General features: G+C 48.1%; 1 protein-coding gene across 2 annotated transcripts in view; it reads left to right on the top strand.

Moving 5' to 3' along the window:
* The window catches only part of KCTD20 (potassium channel tetramerization domain containing 20), a 37,308-nt gene that overhangs the window by 17,376 nt on the left and 3,574 nt on the right, over nucleotides 1–16,358 (top strand). Inside the window, exons 2-7 of one of the 2 annotated variants that reach the window (XM_075555199.1) lie at nucleotides 6,857–7,063; nucleotides 9,996–10,269; nucleotides 12,327–12,429; nucleotides 12,846–12,966; nucleotides 14,024–14,221; nucleotides 15,385–15,495. In XM_075555199.1, the coding sequence (XP_075411314.1) occupies nucleotides 6,904–7,063; nucleotides 9,996–10,269; nucleotides 12,327–12,429; nucleotides 12,846–12,966; nucleotides 14,024–14,221; nucleotides 15,385–15,495 (967 nt within the window). In that variant the 5' untranslated portion in view covers nucleotides 6,857–6,903. The remainder of the gene's footprint in view (nucleotides 1–6,856; nucleotides 7,064–9,995; nucleotides 10,270–12,326; nucleotides 12,430–12,845; nucleotides 12,967–14,023; nucleotides 14,222–15,384; nucleotides 15,496–16,358) is intronic. The other variant, XM_075555200.1, reaches the window with a different exon arrangement.

The raw sequence follows: 16,358 nt of genomic DNA, 5'->3' as shown, positions 1-16,358 counted from the left end.
TAGTGTTAAGTTAAAACAGCCAAGTTTCAAAAGAATGGATATGGAAGTCTATCTTTTGTTTAAAAAGGTACAAGAAGAATTAAGATTATGTATCTGTATACACATATTTGCTTATTTCTGCAAAAGAAACAAGATGAATTCATAAAAGTGGCTGTATGGAGAGAATAAAAATGGGAACAGATTGGAGAGAAGGGAGAGAAAACAATGAAAATAATGAAAAAGTATTGCCCTTGTGCTTAGAGCTCCCTCTGCTGGAGTGCTCAGCCCCTGACCACTCTGTCGCACTCTGTAATGAGGTCTCATGCCAGAGTCACCTACGTCCTCAGCCATGACTTCCTTGACCACTGCCCTGCCCCTCACTAGATTGAACCCCAAAGATGGAGACTTGCTTTCACTGCTGCCTCCCCAGAGCCCAGCTCCCTCCCTGTCCAGCCCAGGACAGGCGCTCCTCAAGGACTTGTTAAAGGATTGCTAAGTGTTTCTTATAGACACCAGCTCAAAAACCTACCTCCTTTCCACCAGTGACGCCCCTTCCAAATAGCAACAATTGTTTCTATAATCCATTGCAATGAATTCCATTTGCCATTCTAAATTTTGAATAATTTAAAATATTTTCCTCATTTATTTTTTTCACATCATGTCTCCATAGCTAGATTTTAAGCAACATAGAGACCAGGGTTTTCCCTTATAAATCATGTATCCCCCCCAGGAGAAGTCTACATACAGCGAACCTCAGTAAACGAGGAGGCTTCAAACAGTTTGTGGGAGGAAATGAAATGAAACAATAAGGAATTTTCCCCTAGAGGCCCAGTACAGAGTACACGCTCTATGATGGAGTTGACTCCACTTTTCAGCCTTCTGACTCCATCCTTTTGCACTCGTGGTTGGAGTGAGAGTTCTGAGTGTTTCCAGACCTCCATCAAGGTGGATGGAGAAGTTCACCAGCCATAGAATAGACAGTATGCCCTTTATCCAGACTTCAAGCAGACTTCCACAACTCTCTCCAGCGTGGGGTTCAAACGTAGTTCTCTTGTTTAGCAGCTGAGCGCTTAACCACTGCACCATCAGGGCTCATTAAAAATGGATAGTACCAAAGACCTTCAGATGTTTGTGGGAAAATGGAATTGAAAAATAACAAATAACCGAAGCCCCTTCATAGAGGTGGGGATACTGCCAGTGTTGAATGTACATGGTCTCTCCTCCCCCCCCACCCCACCCCCACCCCAGCACTGTCCCAGTGTGCTGCCAGGGCTGCTGCTAGGTCGGGAGAGAAAGCTACAGTGACTTTAGAAATCAACACTGCTGAAGTGAAATCTTCACGGACATACTAGAGCCTTCTACCCCATTCATTCTTTTTAATAAACTCCTAAAAATAAGAATGCTGTGGAAGAGCATAACTGGTTTTTGTGTTTTGGTTTGTACTTAACGCTCTTTCCAGCAGCACAGGGTGACCGCTCCTGGAAGCCTTCTTTGGTGAACACTCTTGTGTTTTGGTCTTCCGCATATCTTTGCAAAACTGATAAAGTAAAATGTGGTAGCTTCTTTTAATTGTAGTCTTTTAAAAAAACAACAAACCTGTTCATTTTCAACACTATTCCCAATATTTCACCTTTGAGAGCCTTTAAATTTGGATGGATAGAAAAATGGCCTGTACTGAACAGAGACACAGACACAAGATAACCAGATAGATGGCCAACAACTAGATGAAGAAATACTTGCCATCACAAGCCATTCAAGAAATGCAAACCAAAAAACGATGAGATAACGCCTCCCACCAATACTAATAGCAAATTTCACAAAAAATAGAAAATGACAGAAACTGGAGGGGGAACCAGAAGAGAGGTCTGAGGGACCGGCCGCAAGCCCAACTACGTGGACAGGTCCCCCTCCCCACAGTAGAATTCACTTCAAAGGACAGCACTGAAGCTACAGCTCAGGGAGAGGGACGTGTCTGATCAGAGCACACAGGAGCAAATGAAGGGGGAGGAAGAAAGAGTAGAACACATCCTGGCCCACCAAGCCTTGACAATATTGTCCCTGCTCAGAGCAACCAATGTACAGAGAGGACCAGATGGCCGGCCCCACTAAGAGACATGACATCCCTCACTGACCCATAGTGCTACGGGGTACAACACTGGAGCACAGTGCAGGAATTGCACCCAATCTGACCCCAACACACACAGGCGAAACATTAAGGATATGCAACAGAACAGCAAGGGGAACAGAGCAATGAAGTCCCCAGGGAATACCAAAAATAGACTTTGGGGCCAGGGCATGGCATCCCGTCAGACTTAAACACTCTAAAGATCAACAAACAGACCTTGAACTATTTACAGGCTTTTCTTTTTGTTGTTTTATTTTCTTTTGTTGCTTTGTTTTGATCTGTCTTGTTTTGTGCATAACATTATCTTTAAAGGTCGATCTAGATAAGATAAGGAAGATAAACAATCTGAAGGAGAAAACAAGACCCAACAGTTCTGGGGGGACATGAGAGAGGGAGGTAGGGGAAAGGAAGTGGGTGTAAACCCAGGTACAAGGGAACAAGTGATCCAAAATTGACCAGGAGGGTATAGGCAGCCTGGTAGGGCTTGATCAAGGGTAATGTAACCAAGAGGAATTACTGAAACCCAAATGAAGACTGCACATGATAGTGGGACAAGAGGAAAGGAAAAAGCGGGGAAAACTAGGAGGTAAAGGGCATTTATAGTGATCTAAATGCAGGCATGTGCATGTGTAAATATATTTTTATATGATGATGGGGAAATAGCTCTGTGCATATACTTACAGGTTTAGTATTAAGGTAGCAGATGGACATTGGGCCTCCACTCAAGTACTCCCCCAATGAAAGAACACTTTGTTCTATTCAACTGGCATTCCATGATGCTCACCTTCCCGACATGATCGCTGAAGACAAAGTGGGCGCATAAGCAAAAGTGAAGAAAGCTGATGGTGCCAGGCTATCAAAAGATATAGCGTCTGGGATCTTAAAGGTTTGAAGGTAAACAAGCGGCCATCTAGCTCAAAAGCAACAAAGCCCACGTGGAAGAAGCACACCAGTCTGTGATCGTGAGGTGTCAATTGGATCAGGTATCGGGCATCAAAAATCAAAAAATCACATTGTGACTGGGGGAGTGCAGAGTAGACGCCCAAAGCCCATCTGTAGGCAACTGGACTTTCCCTTACAGAAGGGTTGCAGGGAGAAGATGAGCCAGTCAGGCTACAGTATAGCAACGATGAAACATACAGCTTTCCTATAGTTCTTTAATGTTTCCTCCCTGCCCCTCCCCACTATCATGATCCCAATTCTACCATACCGACTAAACCAGAGGATATACACTGGTACTGTTAAAGAGCTGGGAATCCAGGATGGATAAACCCCTCAGGACCAATAATGAGTTGCGCAATACCAGGAGGGGAAGGGGAAGGTGTGGGAAGAAAGAGGGACCAATCACAAGGATCTACATATAACTCCCTCCCCGGAGGACGGACAACAGAAAAGTGAGTAAAGGGAGACATCAGACAATGTAAGACATGAAAAAATAATTACAAATTTTCAGGGGGGGGCGGGGGCGGATGAGCTGATACCAAGGACTCAAATAAACAAAGTGTTTTGAGAATGATGATGGCAGCAAATGTACAAATGTGCTTGACACAATGGATGTATGTATGGATTTTGATGAGTTGTACAAGCCCCCAATAAAATGATTTAAGAAAAAATGAAAAACAGGACATTTAAATGCATAATGACTTAAATAAAGATAACTAATTTCTCCTTTAAAGGAAAAAAAAACAACTGGAGAGGGTGTGGTGCGATTGGAACTGTCACACCAGTAAAAGTGTGTAATTACTGTGGAAGCAGTGTGGTGCTTCCTCAGACAGCTGGGCCTGGGAATGCCGCCCAACCCCCGGCAGCCCTCCAGGAGGACCGCAACACCCCCTCCGAGCATGCACTCCCTAAAGAAAGGACAGAGCCCATCACAGCCTCTCTCTGAAGAGGATGGAGACAACCACAGTGCCTCTCAGTGGAAGAGGGGAGGAACACACCGCGTACATACACCACCACATACACCACGGAATACCACACATCCCTAAAGAATAACGATGAAACTGAAACAGCTCATGACATGGATGGATGCAAAGGACATTATGCCGAGTGAAGTTTAGTCAAACACAAAGGGCAAATGTTTAGTAATATTGAAACCAGTTTTTTTGTTGCTTGTTTTAAGTTAAAGGGTTACATACCACATGAACAGACTTTGATGGGTACCAAGAGTGGGGCGGGGGTGCAGTGGGGTGGAGGGCAGACAGATACTAACTCAGTGAAAGGGAAGCCAATAGCCAGAGAATGAGAGATGGAGAAAAGGGAAGGAGCAAGCTAATGGGAAGGTTGATAAATTGCTCTGGAATACAAAGGTATTGAATGCAAAAGGGTGATCTAATAGTAAACTCCCACCGGTTTTACAATAAAAAGGTTTGTTTTTTTTAAGGGACTAAAAAATACTGTGTCAGGTGAATACTAGCTACTAGCAATGATTTATTTATCATCAAGTTTATCAGGTTTGACAAAAATTACTAAATGTTTCCGTAACTTGCTCACCCCTCCCAGGAGACTAGGGGATGACATCATGGCTTCGAGACCACCCCCTGCCCTTGGCACTGTTACTAACTAGCCACAGCGGCATCTTGGATGTGCAGACAAGCTCCTGTGGTCCCATCCTTCAACAGTAGGGGTGACGCCTGCCATGACTGAGGTTTTCTCAAACAAGGTGCATGGAGTGGTCGGCCCACAAGAAGCTTAGTGCACAAGGACAGGATAAGCTTGGGGTGCGGATCTCTCTCCAGGCACTGATTTGGCTCTGGTGCTCATCCTCCTTTGAATGTTCTAGGACCGGCTGACCATTATCTGGCCCCTCTATCTCTTCTCATTTTGATTCATTGAAAAATAACACCACCTTGCTTTTGGCAATCTGTGAATCTCTTGAACAGATTTTCCCAGTTTTCCTCGGGAAAACTCCGCATCTCTTTGTACACCCACCAAACTGCCTTTAACGTCGTTGGCTCTCACATTAGTCATGTGGAATCTACTTAAACAGACAGTAGCCCTGCGCCTTGGTTGTATGTATTCAGTCAAGAGATGTGTTGCATTGGGCACGTCTGGTGCGCAAGGTTTGTTTACAGTGTTAAAGAACATAGATGTCAGTTTGAGGGCTAAGATGTGCCGGCCCAAGCCGTCTATTTTCATCCACCGCATGTGCATGCGAAAGTTGGACCATGATTAACGAATGCTGTGTTTAAATTATGATTGGCAAAGAATATGGAATGCTCCAGGGACTGTCGGGAGAAGTACAGCCAGAATGCTCCTTTGAAGTGAGCATGACGTGCCTTTGTCTCAGGTTCCTGGGACATGTTACCAGGAGAGAAGGTCCCGGGAAAAGGACCTCGTGCCCAGTAAAGAAGAGGGACAGTGACCAAGGAAGACCCTCAATGAGCTGGCTTGACAGGCTGCAAACATAGCAGCCATTGTGGGGACGGCGCAGGACAGGGCAGTGTTCTGTTGTACCTGGGTTGCTGTGAGTCAGAGCCGACTTGTTGGCCCCCAGCAAGTGCTGTAGTCAAGAGCACCCCCACCCCAAATGGGAACCCGGGTGCTCTTGACTACAGCAAGTGTAGCGTGAACTTCAGGAGTGCTCTGAGGAGTAGAGCTGCCTCGGGGAAAGGCTGCCCCTCCAGACTCCTAGTCAGCTAGTGGTTTACCCACGGCAGTCACTGTGCTTCATGACGGGTGGGCACTGCTTGGGAGAGGTGACGGGAGTAGGCCAGTAGCCATTACAGCTTGATATGATTTGGGGGTGGTTTTTAAGTAATTGAGCGTGTGCTACAGGAAGTAAAATAACAGGAAAGATAAAAACTTGCATACTACAAGTAATTAAAAATTTTACACACAAAAGACTTGCAGCTGCCACTCTTACTTTATTATGGTTGTGATTGTTTTTAATTTTATATATATATCATTTTATTAGGAGCTCATACATCTCTTGTCACAATCCATGCATACATCAATTGTGTAAAGCACATTTGTACATTCATTGCTTTCATCCTTCTCAAAACATTTGCTCTCCACCTAAGCCCCTGGCATCAGCTCCGCACCTGGCATCAGCTCCTCATTCCCCCGGCTCCCCCTGTTCTTAATTTTAAAATGCTTACTTACTGCAAGAGAGTATATGTCAATCTTTAAAGACCCATGGACAGGGTTTTACAAAATTGAATTTATATTTCTTTTTAAGTTGGACTGTTTCTCTTCCTACCTATGTTATGTACGTCTCCGGCATAAACAATACTGTATTACTGCACCACCATTCGTTGTGTACAACTGATCAGTTGAGTGACCAAAGTCGGCAGATGTGGTGCCTGTTTAGGGATAAAGCTTAAAGTAGTTCCCTGGTAGTGCATCAGTCAGGAACCCTGGTAGCACAATGGTCCGTGCCCTGCTAGCAGCCAACGCCCCGCACCTCCAGCCCACCGGTGGCTCCAAAGGAGTAAAGACAGACCCAGCGCTCCGGAAAGATTTCGGCCGAGAAAACCCAAGGGGCAGGCAGTTCTGCTCTGTGCTGTCGGCTTGCTGTTTGTCTAAATCCGCTTGTGGCATTCGCAACAGCACAGTTACTAAATGGCTACTGTCTCGGTCATTCAGTAAAGGTTTCTTTCGAGTCTGGCCAGGTCCTCGATAGAGAAGGCCAGCATGCACGGCCGCAGCATGGGAGCTGTCCTCGCGGTGCTCGTTCTGCCCTCGGTCCACAGACGTTTTCACAAAGCTGTTCCGAGAGAGCTGTAAAGCACGTGCATTCCTGCCTTCCAGGATTTATCTCTGATCCAGGACCAGAGTTCAGGATACAGAGCCCAAGGATGAATGTTCATCTTGTCAGCGACGGTGACAGGTTACTGCGGCAGGAGGCCCGCCGCCCAGTGGATGACATGGCCACTGCAGCTCAAGATAGAGAAGTGAATAGCCCGACTCCATCTGGTCTGCAAAGTCTGACTTACCCCGCGGGCCCCAGGAATGACGGTACGTTGAGAAGACTTGATCTGGGGGCTGTGGGCCTCACTTACACAAAAGGTTCTTAATCTGAGTAAAGTATCCAGAGACTTGGCTGAACTTTATCACAGTCATAGGGAGTTGACCATCGGAAAAGCTCTTCAAAGATTTCATCGGCTTAGCCAACAGTGGTGTAAGAGAAACAGCGATGGTTCTGAAGTCATAAGACAGTAACATTTAAACTCTGCTACTTACTAGCTGCAATCATGGACAGGATGCTTAATCTTTCTGAGCCCTGCATTCCTAATCTAGAAAACAAGATGATAGTGTTCTTCTAGCCCCCAAGGCCGGTGGACATGAGTTTATGGATGTGAAGGCACTTGACAAGTGATTAGGTTATTTTTTAACTTTTAATCAAGACAATAGGAGCAATAATAATAGTGATTTTTTTTTTGAGGACCCGTTGTGCTAGGAATTTTATTCCTTCTGTCTCTGGATGGCACTCTGGGGCTGCACGTCAAAGCTGGCCCTTTCTTCCTCTTGTAAACGTCACTGAACCGCACAGGGCTCGTTTGTTAATGGACCTCCTTTCCCACTCCATTGGCAGAGTTGGCCCTAGACCCTCAAATCTGTACATATTGGTCCTTTCTAGAAAGTCTGCCGCTCCGGACCCTTATCGTCACAACTGTTAGCCTCGGTGTATGGATGATTCACATTGTTAAGATGCGGGGGATTTGTCTGTATAAGCCATCAGTTCCCAAACTGGTTTGTCCTCTGGGCCCCCTTTTCAGAAAAAACAAACATTACTTAGCACTCCTTTGGCAATTAAAAAGCGGGTACCATAGTTCAGGATAAAGTACAAGTATCTGCTTTTGCAGCCCCACCTGGATCATTGCAGCACCCTCCCCCCAGCCTGTGCACTGACAGAAAAGCAGTGTGAGACTTCCACCGGGGAGCACACCACGAGAGAACTTGTGCCGAGTCTTGACCTGCTCACCCATTTAAACTGTAGAAGCTTGGGTAGAAGCCGCGTCCTTCAGGCCTCCAACCCAGTCTAATTGCCCCGTTGTTTGGGGTGGGGATCAAGATGTGCATGAGGATTTCAGGCACGACAAGGGTGAAGCCCTGGCTAGGTGAGCGAAAAAGTGTTGATGTGGAGACATAGCTCTTGGCGTGCAGACCCAGGGCCACACACAAAAGAGCGAAAGTCGCAAGGTTGTGAGCTTTACAACCAGCTGGTCGCGGCAGCATCAGCTTCCGATCGTCTGCAGTTGAGTGCACGGTAGCAGCGTATTGATGGTCTGGGTGCAGGAATCTGGGGCAGTGCGCATGCTCCTGGATAACTGTACAGATGCACAATACACGAGGCTAGGGCGAGGGAGTCGGTGCTTTCTAAGCCACTGTACTGTCTTCAAGAAGACAGACTGGAAGGAAATGTAGACAAATGTTCATTAGCTGAGCGTACCCAATTTATCTAGCGGCTGGGCCATTCTCGTTAAAGTATATTCCGAGAACTGCCTGTTTATAAGGCTTCTCTGGTAAAATCTTTGTAAGCCACGCTCGTGGTTGTCGTTGAAATCCCGTACATTTAGTATAAGCCTGTTTCGTATCATGGGTCTCACCCATTTTAAGACTCCCACCCACCAGATTTCAGTTTATAGCCAACGAGTCTGAGGCGAGGGACGACACCATTGCCTGTCATGTGCGGGGGACGAGCCAGGTGCAGGAAAATGCAATCACTTGCTTGAAGAAACGGGTTTTTTGGTAACATTCAAAACAAAACTGCGATTCCACAAATGAATTCCTAATCCAGGGTCATTTGCACCAGGTTTTTCTGCTGAGAGCAAGACCTGACTGTTCTAAAAATTGCCGTAGCTGTTGTTAGTAAATTGGATTTTCCAGCGTGTAGCTAAAATGCTTTTGAGTGGGTGTGTGAGATTCTAAGAAAGTGTGGAGTCTCTGGGAATGAGTAGTCTGGTCACAGAGAAGTAGCGAGTTCCTTTAGTGGGTTGGAGTGAGGCTGCTCACCAACGGGGTCAGCAGTGTGGCCCCACCAGCCACTCCATGGAAGAAAGGAGGCTTTCTGCTCCAGTGAAGATGTACAGCAGCGGTTCTCAACCTGTGGGTCTCGACCCCTTTGGGGATGGAATGACCCTTTCCCAGGGGTCCCCTGATTCATAACAGTAGCAAAATGACAGTGATGAGGTAGCAACGAAAATAATCTTATTGTTGGGGGTCACCACCACATGAGGACCTGTATGAAGGGTCACGGCCTGAGGAAGGTGGAGAACCACTGGTTTGCAGTCTTGACACCCTGTCCAGCTCTTTGGTGGGAATTGACTGGTTAACAGGTACAAGTTTGTGTTTGGGCACTTGGTTAGAAGTGGGAGCCCTGGTGGTGCCGTGGTTTAAGTCTTTGGCTGATAGCCGAGCTGGCAGTTGAGACTCCCCAGGTGCTCTGTGGGAGAAAGATGTGGCTGGCTGAGTCCGTCAAGATCACAGACAAGGAGCCCCGATGCAGCAGTTCCTCTCGGTCCTGTGGGGCCTGAGAGTTAGAGCCGGCTCGGTGGCACACAGCAGTATGAGGCAGCCGTGAAAGCCGAAGGAAAAAGTGGTGAAATCCCTAAACCTGACTTGAGGAGCTAGGGGGCTGGCTTTCCAGGCCCGCCCCGATTGTGTTCTGTTGGTTTGTTTTCCTGGGGAGCGGGAAACCACATACACCGTTCCAGATGTCTTCATGGTTTTTGAAGGGTGGGTATCCCTGTTCCACACCCGGGGAAGCAAGCTCAGGACTCACGAGAGGAAACTCTTCTCTGTATTTTTGTCTTTACTTGCTCCAAACAGGGCTTTCGTTTATGAACACCTAAGAGTTTGTTTAAATCATTTGTTTTGTTTTTAAGACAAGAGTTCATTTCCCCCAGTGTTTTGCTCTCACCTTATTGGAGTTTGTACGATCTTTCAGACCTGTCGCATGACCGCGCCTCTCAGCCCGCCAATCTTACGTTCTCTCACGTCATGCCACTTCCCGAAGACGTCAAAGGCGCTTGCTTCCAAGCGGGGACTAAACGGACCCACGAGCCCTTTATTGCTTCAGAGCGATATGGAAACAGCAGCGTGGGCTTTAGCAGTAACGCCCATGCCCAAGCACCGGAGAAAGTGACGCTCCTTGTAGATGGCACGCGGTTTGTTGTGAACCCCCAGATTTTCACTGCACACCCGGACACCATGTTGGGAAGGTAACGGAGCACAACGTCCTCCCAGTTCCGCTCTTCAGAACAAGTAGCTCTCCCTGCTGCTAGCTGCAGATAAGAGAGTAGAAAGCTCTGCCTGACTTATTTTTCTACCTTTGTGAGAAAGGGGGTGAGGGTGGGGCAAGCTCAAGCTCGAGCACGCCTTGTGTGTGTTGGTGATAGATTAACACACGTGATTTGCTTACGAAGCTAGTGTAGAGCCACGCAGCCCCACAGAAGGAGAGTCTTGTTTGGACTGGGGCTGCAGTAGCTGGGTGACCCTCTCGCTCTCCTTGGTAGACTGACTCCGAAGCAGAAGACTGGCTTTCATTTGTTTCATCTCCGCAAAGTACCGGGATGTTTCCTGAGAAACCGAAGTCACAGCGATTGCGTTTTTGTTTATTTGGCTAGTAAAACTAGAGTGAACCACGTTCCCCAAGACAATGGGACAAGGAAGGCCACAGGAAAAAAATCAGTGGACTCATCCCCATGTAGAAGTAGATTTTATTTCAAGGTCTGCCCTCACTCAGGACATTGAGCTAATTTGAGCTGAATGAGAATCAGAATGAATCATTAATGTGTTGACTTTGAGGCTAAATATAAATCTGCGATTTTACGCTAAATATATCCCTAAAGTGCATAGCAGTTTTTAACCAGCACCATTTTCCAAATGGGCCTTATATTCTATCGGCCTTGACTTCCTGTCCCAGTCTTGAGACCACCAACACCGCTGGAAGCTCCCAAGAGAAGAAAAGCTGGCCCCTCCTGGGAAACAGGTTCTTGATGATACCTGGATTTTTTGCAAGTGGGAAGGTGGTTGGGGAAGAAGGGAGGCTCACTGAGGTGGATCCTTGAGCTGAGAAGCCCAGGATGGTAAGTTCTGGACGTCTGGGCTACATTCGTACGTAGCCAGTGAGCTTACAGTCAGTCACCTAGGGCCAGGTGAGAGGACCTGAGTGACTTCATGCTCATTGCTATCTCTACTAGATGAACAGTTCTGAGCTTACCCCCTGCTGATGGTGGATGCAGGATTAAATTTATGGCATGTGGTTCAATTAGTCTGACTCACAGTTGCCTCAGCTAGACTTCAGCCCATCGTTCCAGGAACATGTCAGCATCCTTGGATGACTACTTTAATCAGGATGAATTTTGCATGCCTGTCAAAGTGCTATGGAAAGCAGGTGATTTGGGAATTTTTTCCAGACCTTTCAATGAGCCGGCTCAGAGTCAAAGATAAGCGTTGGCAATAAGTGAACAACAATAGAGCTTCCTGGCAGGTTAAGGAAGGAAGTGTCCTGGAACCTCTTCTGGGAAATCCAACCAGGCTGGCTCAGCTGGCCCCCTGCCTGCCGCTCCGCCTGTGCTGGCCTCCCCTCCGCAGCTCAGCCGAGTGCAGCAGGAGCCAGTGGGCCAGCCAGCGAGCCTAGAGGAGATTAGAGCAAAGGGAGGAAGAAGTCAGTGAGAAAAGAGGAATGCCCTCATGACTTAGGAGCTCATGTCAGACGGACTTGTTTCTGTGAAACCAGGTCAAACTGTCTGTCAGCTGCTTACCTCCCAGCCCTTTTCTGCCCAGCCTGAGGTTTCCGTTAGGAATACTCCTGAGACTGAATAAGAGCGGTTTCTCCCAGAGTGCCATCATCCAAAAAAAGGAAAAGCATTAATTTGCAGGCACCAAGAAATTCAGTCATCTCTCAGGTTAGAAAAAGCAAAACTCAGAAGTGTTGAGAAATGGCCTCCTGGGCTGGTGAGTGCTGGTAGAGTCGAGACAGTCCGGTGTGTGGACACAGTCGTCCTGAGCTGCCCCAGTCCATCCTGGGCAGTGAGAAGGCTGTTCCTAGGAGCCAACAAACACCATAGTTGCCGTCTCCCCACATTTGCTGACAGAAGCTTCCCACCCGGAACCCTGAGGGCTTGCCGTTGTGAACATGTCCATTAAGGGTCGGGCCCGGTGCTAGGTTTTTAACTTGTGTCTGTGAGACAGTGGGGCGAGGCTCCGAGGGGAGCATCTCGTCTGTGTAAGGTCCCGCTGGAGAAGGTAACCTTGTTGCTGGTGTCTCTTTCAGGATGTTTGGACCAGGGAGAGAGTACAACTTCACACGGCCCAATGAGAAGGGAGAGTATGAGATTGCGGAAGGAATCAGTGCGACTGTATTTCGCACGGTGCTGGTGTGTAGCCGTCTCTTCTGTCACATCCCTTCCCCGAGGCGAGCGTCTCATCCACAGCCCTGAATCCCATCAAACTGCTTGGACCTTGGGCCTGGTTTCTGGTCTTTTCCCTTCCCTGTTTTGTTTCCATTCTGTAACCGTCAAGTCCTCTTTGCTTCTTGGATCCCAGTTAGGGGTCAGGTTCTGCTTCACCATGCCAGAGCACTCAGGAGCTACTTCCCTCACTCTGCAGTAGCCCACTAACAGAAACAAGGCTGCTCCTGCCCTGCCCTGCCCTGCAGGGTCCCTGAGCGGCATTGACTCTGGCAGCGAGTTTGGAGTTTCGGTCTTAACTGAATCAAGAATTACTAGGGTCGAAGAGGTTACGTTACCATCTGGGGCTTTCCAAACCTTTCTTCTTCCTGATCTTTTTCCAGGATTACTACAAAACTGGTATCATCAATTGTCCCGACGGCATCTCCATTCCAGACCTGAGAGATACGTGTGATTACCTCTGCATTAACTTTGATTTCAACACCATCCGGTGTCAGGATCTGAGTAAGTACAGGGGAGCCACCAGCGGCACTGGCTTTGAAGGTGCTTGGAGGATGCTGAACAGCAGGAGCCAGTATGGGTGGAGATCATGTGCAAAGGCAGCGGTTCCCGTGATACCAGTGAGCCTCGTCTTTCACTTGCCTCAGCCCCTCGAAACTTAGAGGAAGCCCAGGAGAAGGGGAGGAAGTGGATACAGGATCTCCTTGTCTGTCATTCAGACAAGGACCCCGAGGCTGGAGCCTAGGAAGCCACGCTCCAGACATTGCATGGGCTGTCTTAGTGGTGCATTTGCCATGATTGTGGACCTCGTGTATGCCGAGTGTCTCACAGATCGATCAGGGCCTCCTCCAATCCCAGAACACTGGTACATGAAGCACGGGCAGTAGCTTCATTTAGTTGATAAGACTGACGAGACTTCTGTGCTCTTCCTGCTGTGACCCTCAAGGCTGCTCCAGGACTCAGCTGCCCTGTCAACTCTGTGTTTACCAGGGGAAGCTTCCTGAGTCTTCTCTGAAGCTGCTAGTGTCTGTCCTGACTCATATGGTCACATGGGCGGTTGCTGACTGTCATCCTTAGGAACAGGTTCCCTGCAGCTGTGGAGCTGTAGGCTGGGCTTGAACTGCCAGCCTTTGCCTTAGCAGTGGAGGCTTCACTGTTTGGCCACCAGGGCTCTGTATTCTTTAAAGTACATGACTTTTTCTGCATGTTCCAGGAAGGCCTCGGGACTTGTGGTTTCTCTGCTTAGTCTGACCCGTACAAAACAGCAGGCTGTTTTGTGGTGGCCAGTCTCTGAAATCAGGGCCCAGAGCATTTTCACAAGCGGTGCCACAGAGTCATAGAATTAATACACTGAGTCTGACACTAGTTGTTCAGGATGCTCGGGGATTACTGACATAGGGAACCTGTCTTAATGATCACCATGGAGTGCGCAGGGAACTCTGCTTGTAAACGAGCAGCTCCTTGGGACCCTCTGGTGACCGTGATTACATCACACTCTGCTTGGTGCCGTGCTGTGTGCGTTGGGGCAGGGAGGAGGGTCACCTGCATTGCTTCTCTCCAGGTGCTTTGCTGCATGAACTGTCCAACGATGGTGCCCACAAGCAGTTTGACCACTACCTCGAAGAGCTGATCCTGCCCATCATGGTGGGCTGTGCCAAGAAAGGGGAGCGAGAGTGCCACATTGTTGTGCTGACAGATGAGGATTCGGTGGACTGGGACGAAGACCACCCCCCGCCCATGGGGGAAGAGTATTCTCAAAGTAAGAGCCCCTCACACGGAGTAGTTGTTTTTAGCAAGGCACACACACACATACACACGGTAGTATGTGGCATCACAGCTGCATGCTTTTCTTCGTTTCTGTTTACTTTTAATCTTTCCACATTGCTACTACAGTATTAAGGAACTGAAGCATATAGGCGTTGAAGTTGTTCCCACTCCTGTCGCATCCGCCCGCTCTTCTGGTACTTTAGCAACATCTGTCCAGGTACGCGCAGCGTTCCAGTTTTAAAAGCAGTCATTTACACAACTTCCCCACCTCTTTTTAAATAATGCTAGTGTATAAAGCTTAAAAGCCCCTGTTTTAATGGCCGCACAGCAGTCCATGGCATGAATGTGCCATCCCTAATTTCAACAGCCTCCTACTGAAAAAGTTAACGTCTCTACCTTGTTGATCGGATAACTGATGCCGCACAAAGCATCCTTTTGCCTAGTCTTTTCACACTTGCATAGCTAGGGGATTATATTTCTGAAAATGGAATTGCTGATGCGCTTTGGGGAGACGTTGCCAGATTGTCTTCCGTAAAGGCTGCACTAATTTCCACTCGCCGACGACAGAGGGTGGCAGGCTTCTTTTCTTTTCCTGTTAACTGTGTGTGTGTCTTGCCCACTACAGAAATTGAATGGCAGTTCATCCTTTACTTGCTGATTTGGGAATGTTCTCTGTTTGTGGCAGGTCTCTGTAAGCTTGAAGGACAACAGCTTTTCTGTGTCAGTCGTAGCCATCGTCTCCAGTTGGTTATTTCGCTTTTAGCCTTGCTGACGGTGGTGCGGCTTGTGCACCGATGTGTATTTTATAGTCAACCACCTATCTTTGATGGCTTCTAGTTTTCTGTCAGTTGCAAAAGGCCTTCTCCGCCCTGAGACTGTTAGAGCCTCTGGCTTCTATTAGTATTCTTAAGCGGACTCTTAGCAAGCTCTGCGTGGGGTTTCCGAGGCCGTACACCTCGGTGGGAACAGACGTCGCAGCTTTCTTCCCGGGAGCAGCCCATGCCTAACCCACTAATCTGCTTCACATTCATCTGATCCCCCTGGATGTTCTGGCCTTATGGGTCAGTGTAGATGTACTTTTTATTTGTCCCGAATGTTTGCCCTTCTCCTTTTGGAGCTCGTTTAATGAACCTTTATTTTTCTTTTTTCCACTAGTTCTTTATAGCTCCAAGCTCTACAGATTCTTCAAATACATTGAGAATCGGGATGTTGCAAAAACAGTGTTGAAGGAACGGGGCTTAAAAAACATTCGTATTGGTATCGAAGGTAAGGGAAGGTCCAGCCTATATTCCAGCTGCTTGCTTCCAGAGTGGGGTGGCTCCTTGGCCACAGCTTATGTCTCAAAGTTCAGCTTCAGAGGACCCAGGAAAAGTACTTTACCACCATGCTGGAAGGAGATTTTTGTTTGTCCACGTACTTCCTTCTCGTTTTCAGTTGAAAATGCATTAAAACCACCAGAAATCGCTTCTGGTTTTCTTCTTGGGACCAAGGAGCAGTGGGGACAAAGGACCCGGTGGGTGAAGACTTGCAGAGCGGACCTGTGGCTGAGCGAGTGGGAGGGCCAGTGAGACTGCTTCTGAAAGTGAGGGGGCCGTTGCAGTTCTAGGACGGTTATTACCCCATAACGTGCCTTCTAGAGACATCTGGATGGATGTTCGGAGCTGGTGTAGACCATTTGAGCAGTGGCGCTCAGCGCGTGCTCACCAGGCTCAGAGAAGGGTCTCAGGCTGAGTGCTGAAGTCGCCCATCTCTCTTCTGACCCCTCGCGCTATCCCTGCCGCCTCCCTCATGCCCCATAATGCATTGCCCTTCGCTGTGTCTGATTTAGGTTGGGATGTAAAGCCAGAAGATCCCCCATTTAAGACCTTCCACTGTCTTGGGAAACCTCAGGGGCAGGGTGCTAGGGCTCCCCACTTCATAGGGCAGCTCTCGCAAGTGTTCTCCATGAGGCCCACCTTTCGCACACCTCAGAGAACTCATCCAACCCCTCCTCTGCCTTGCTAGTTCTACCCCTCTGAAGCTATGCTCACGTGGCTTCCTTTCCCCCGGCACAGACTGCCAGCTCTGTCAGGTGGTACCCCGCGTTCTCTGCAGGCCCAATGTTGATCTCACTTGCCTCTCCTGGTGCC

This window comes from Tenrec ecaudatus, chromosome 7 (genome assembly GCF_050624435.1).
Source record: "Tenrec ecaudatus isolate mTenEca1 chromosome 7, mTenEca1.hap1, whole genome shotgun sequence".
NCBI lineage: Eukaryota > Metazoa > Chordata > Mammalia > Afrosoricida > Tenrecidae > Tenrec > Tenrec ecaudatus.
The sequence above is the reverse complement of the archived record's forward strand: the minus strand, read 5'-3'. Positions and strand labels throughout refer to the sequence as shown.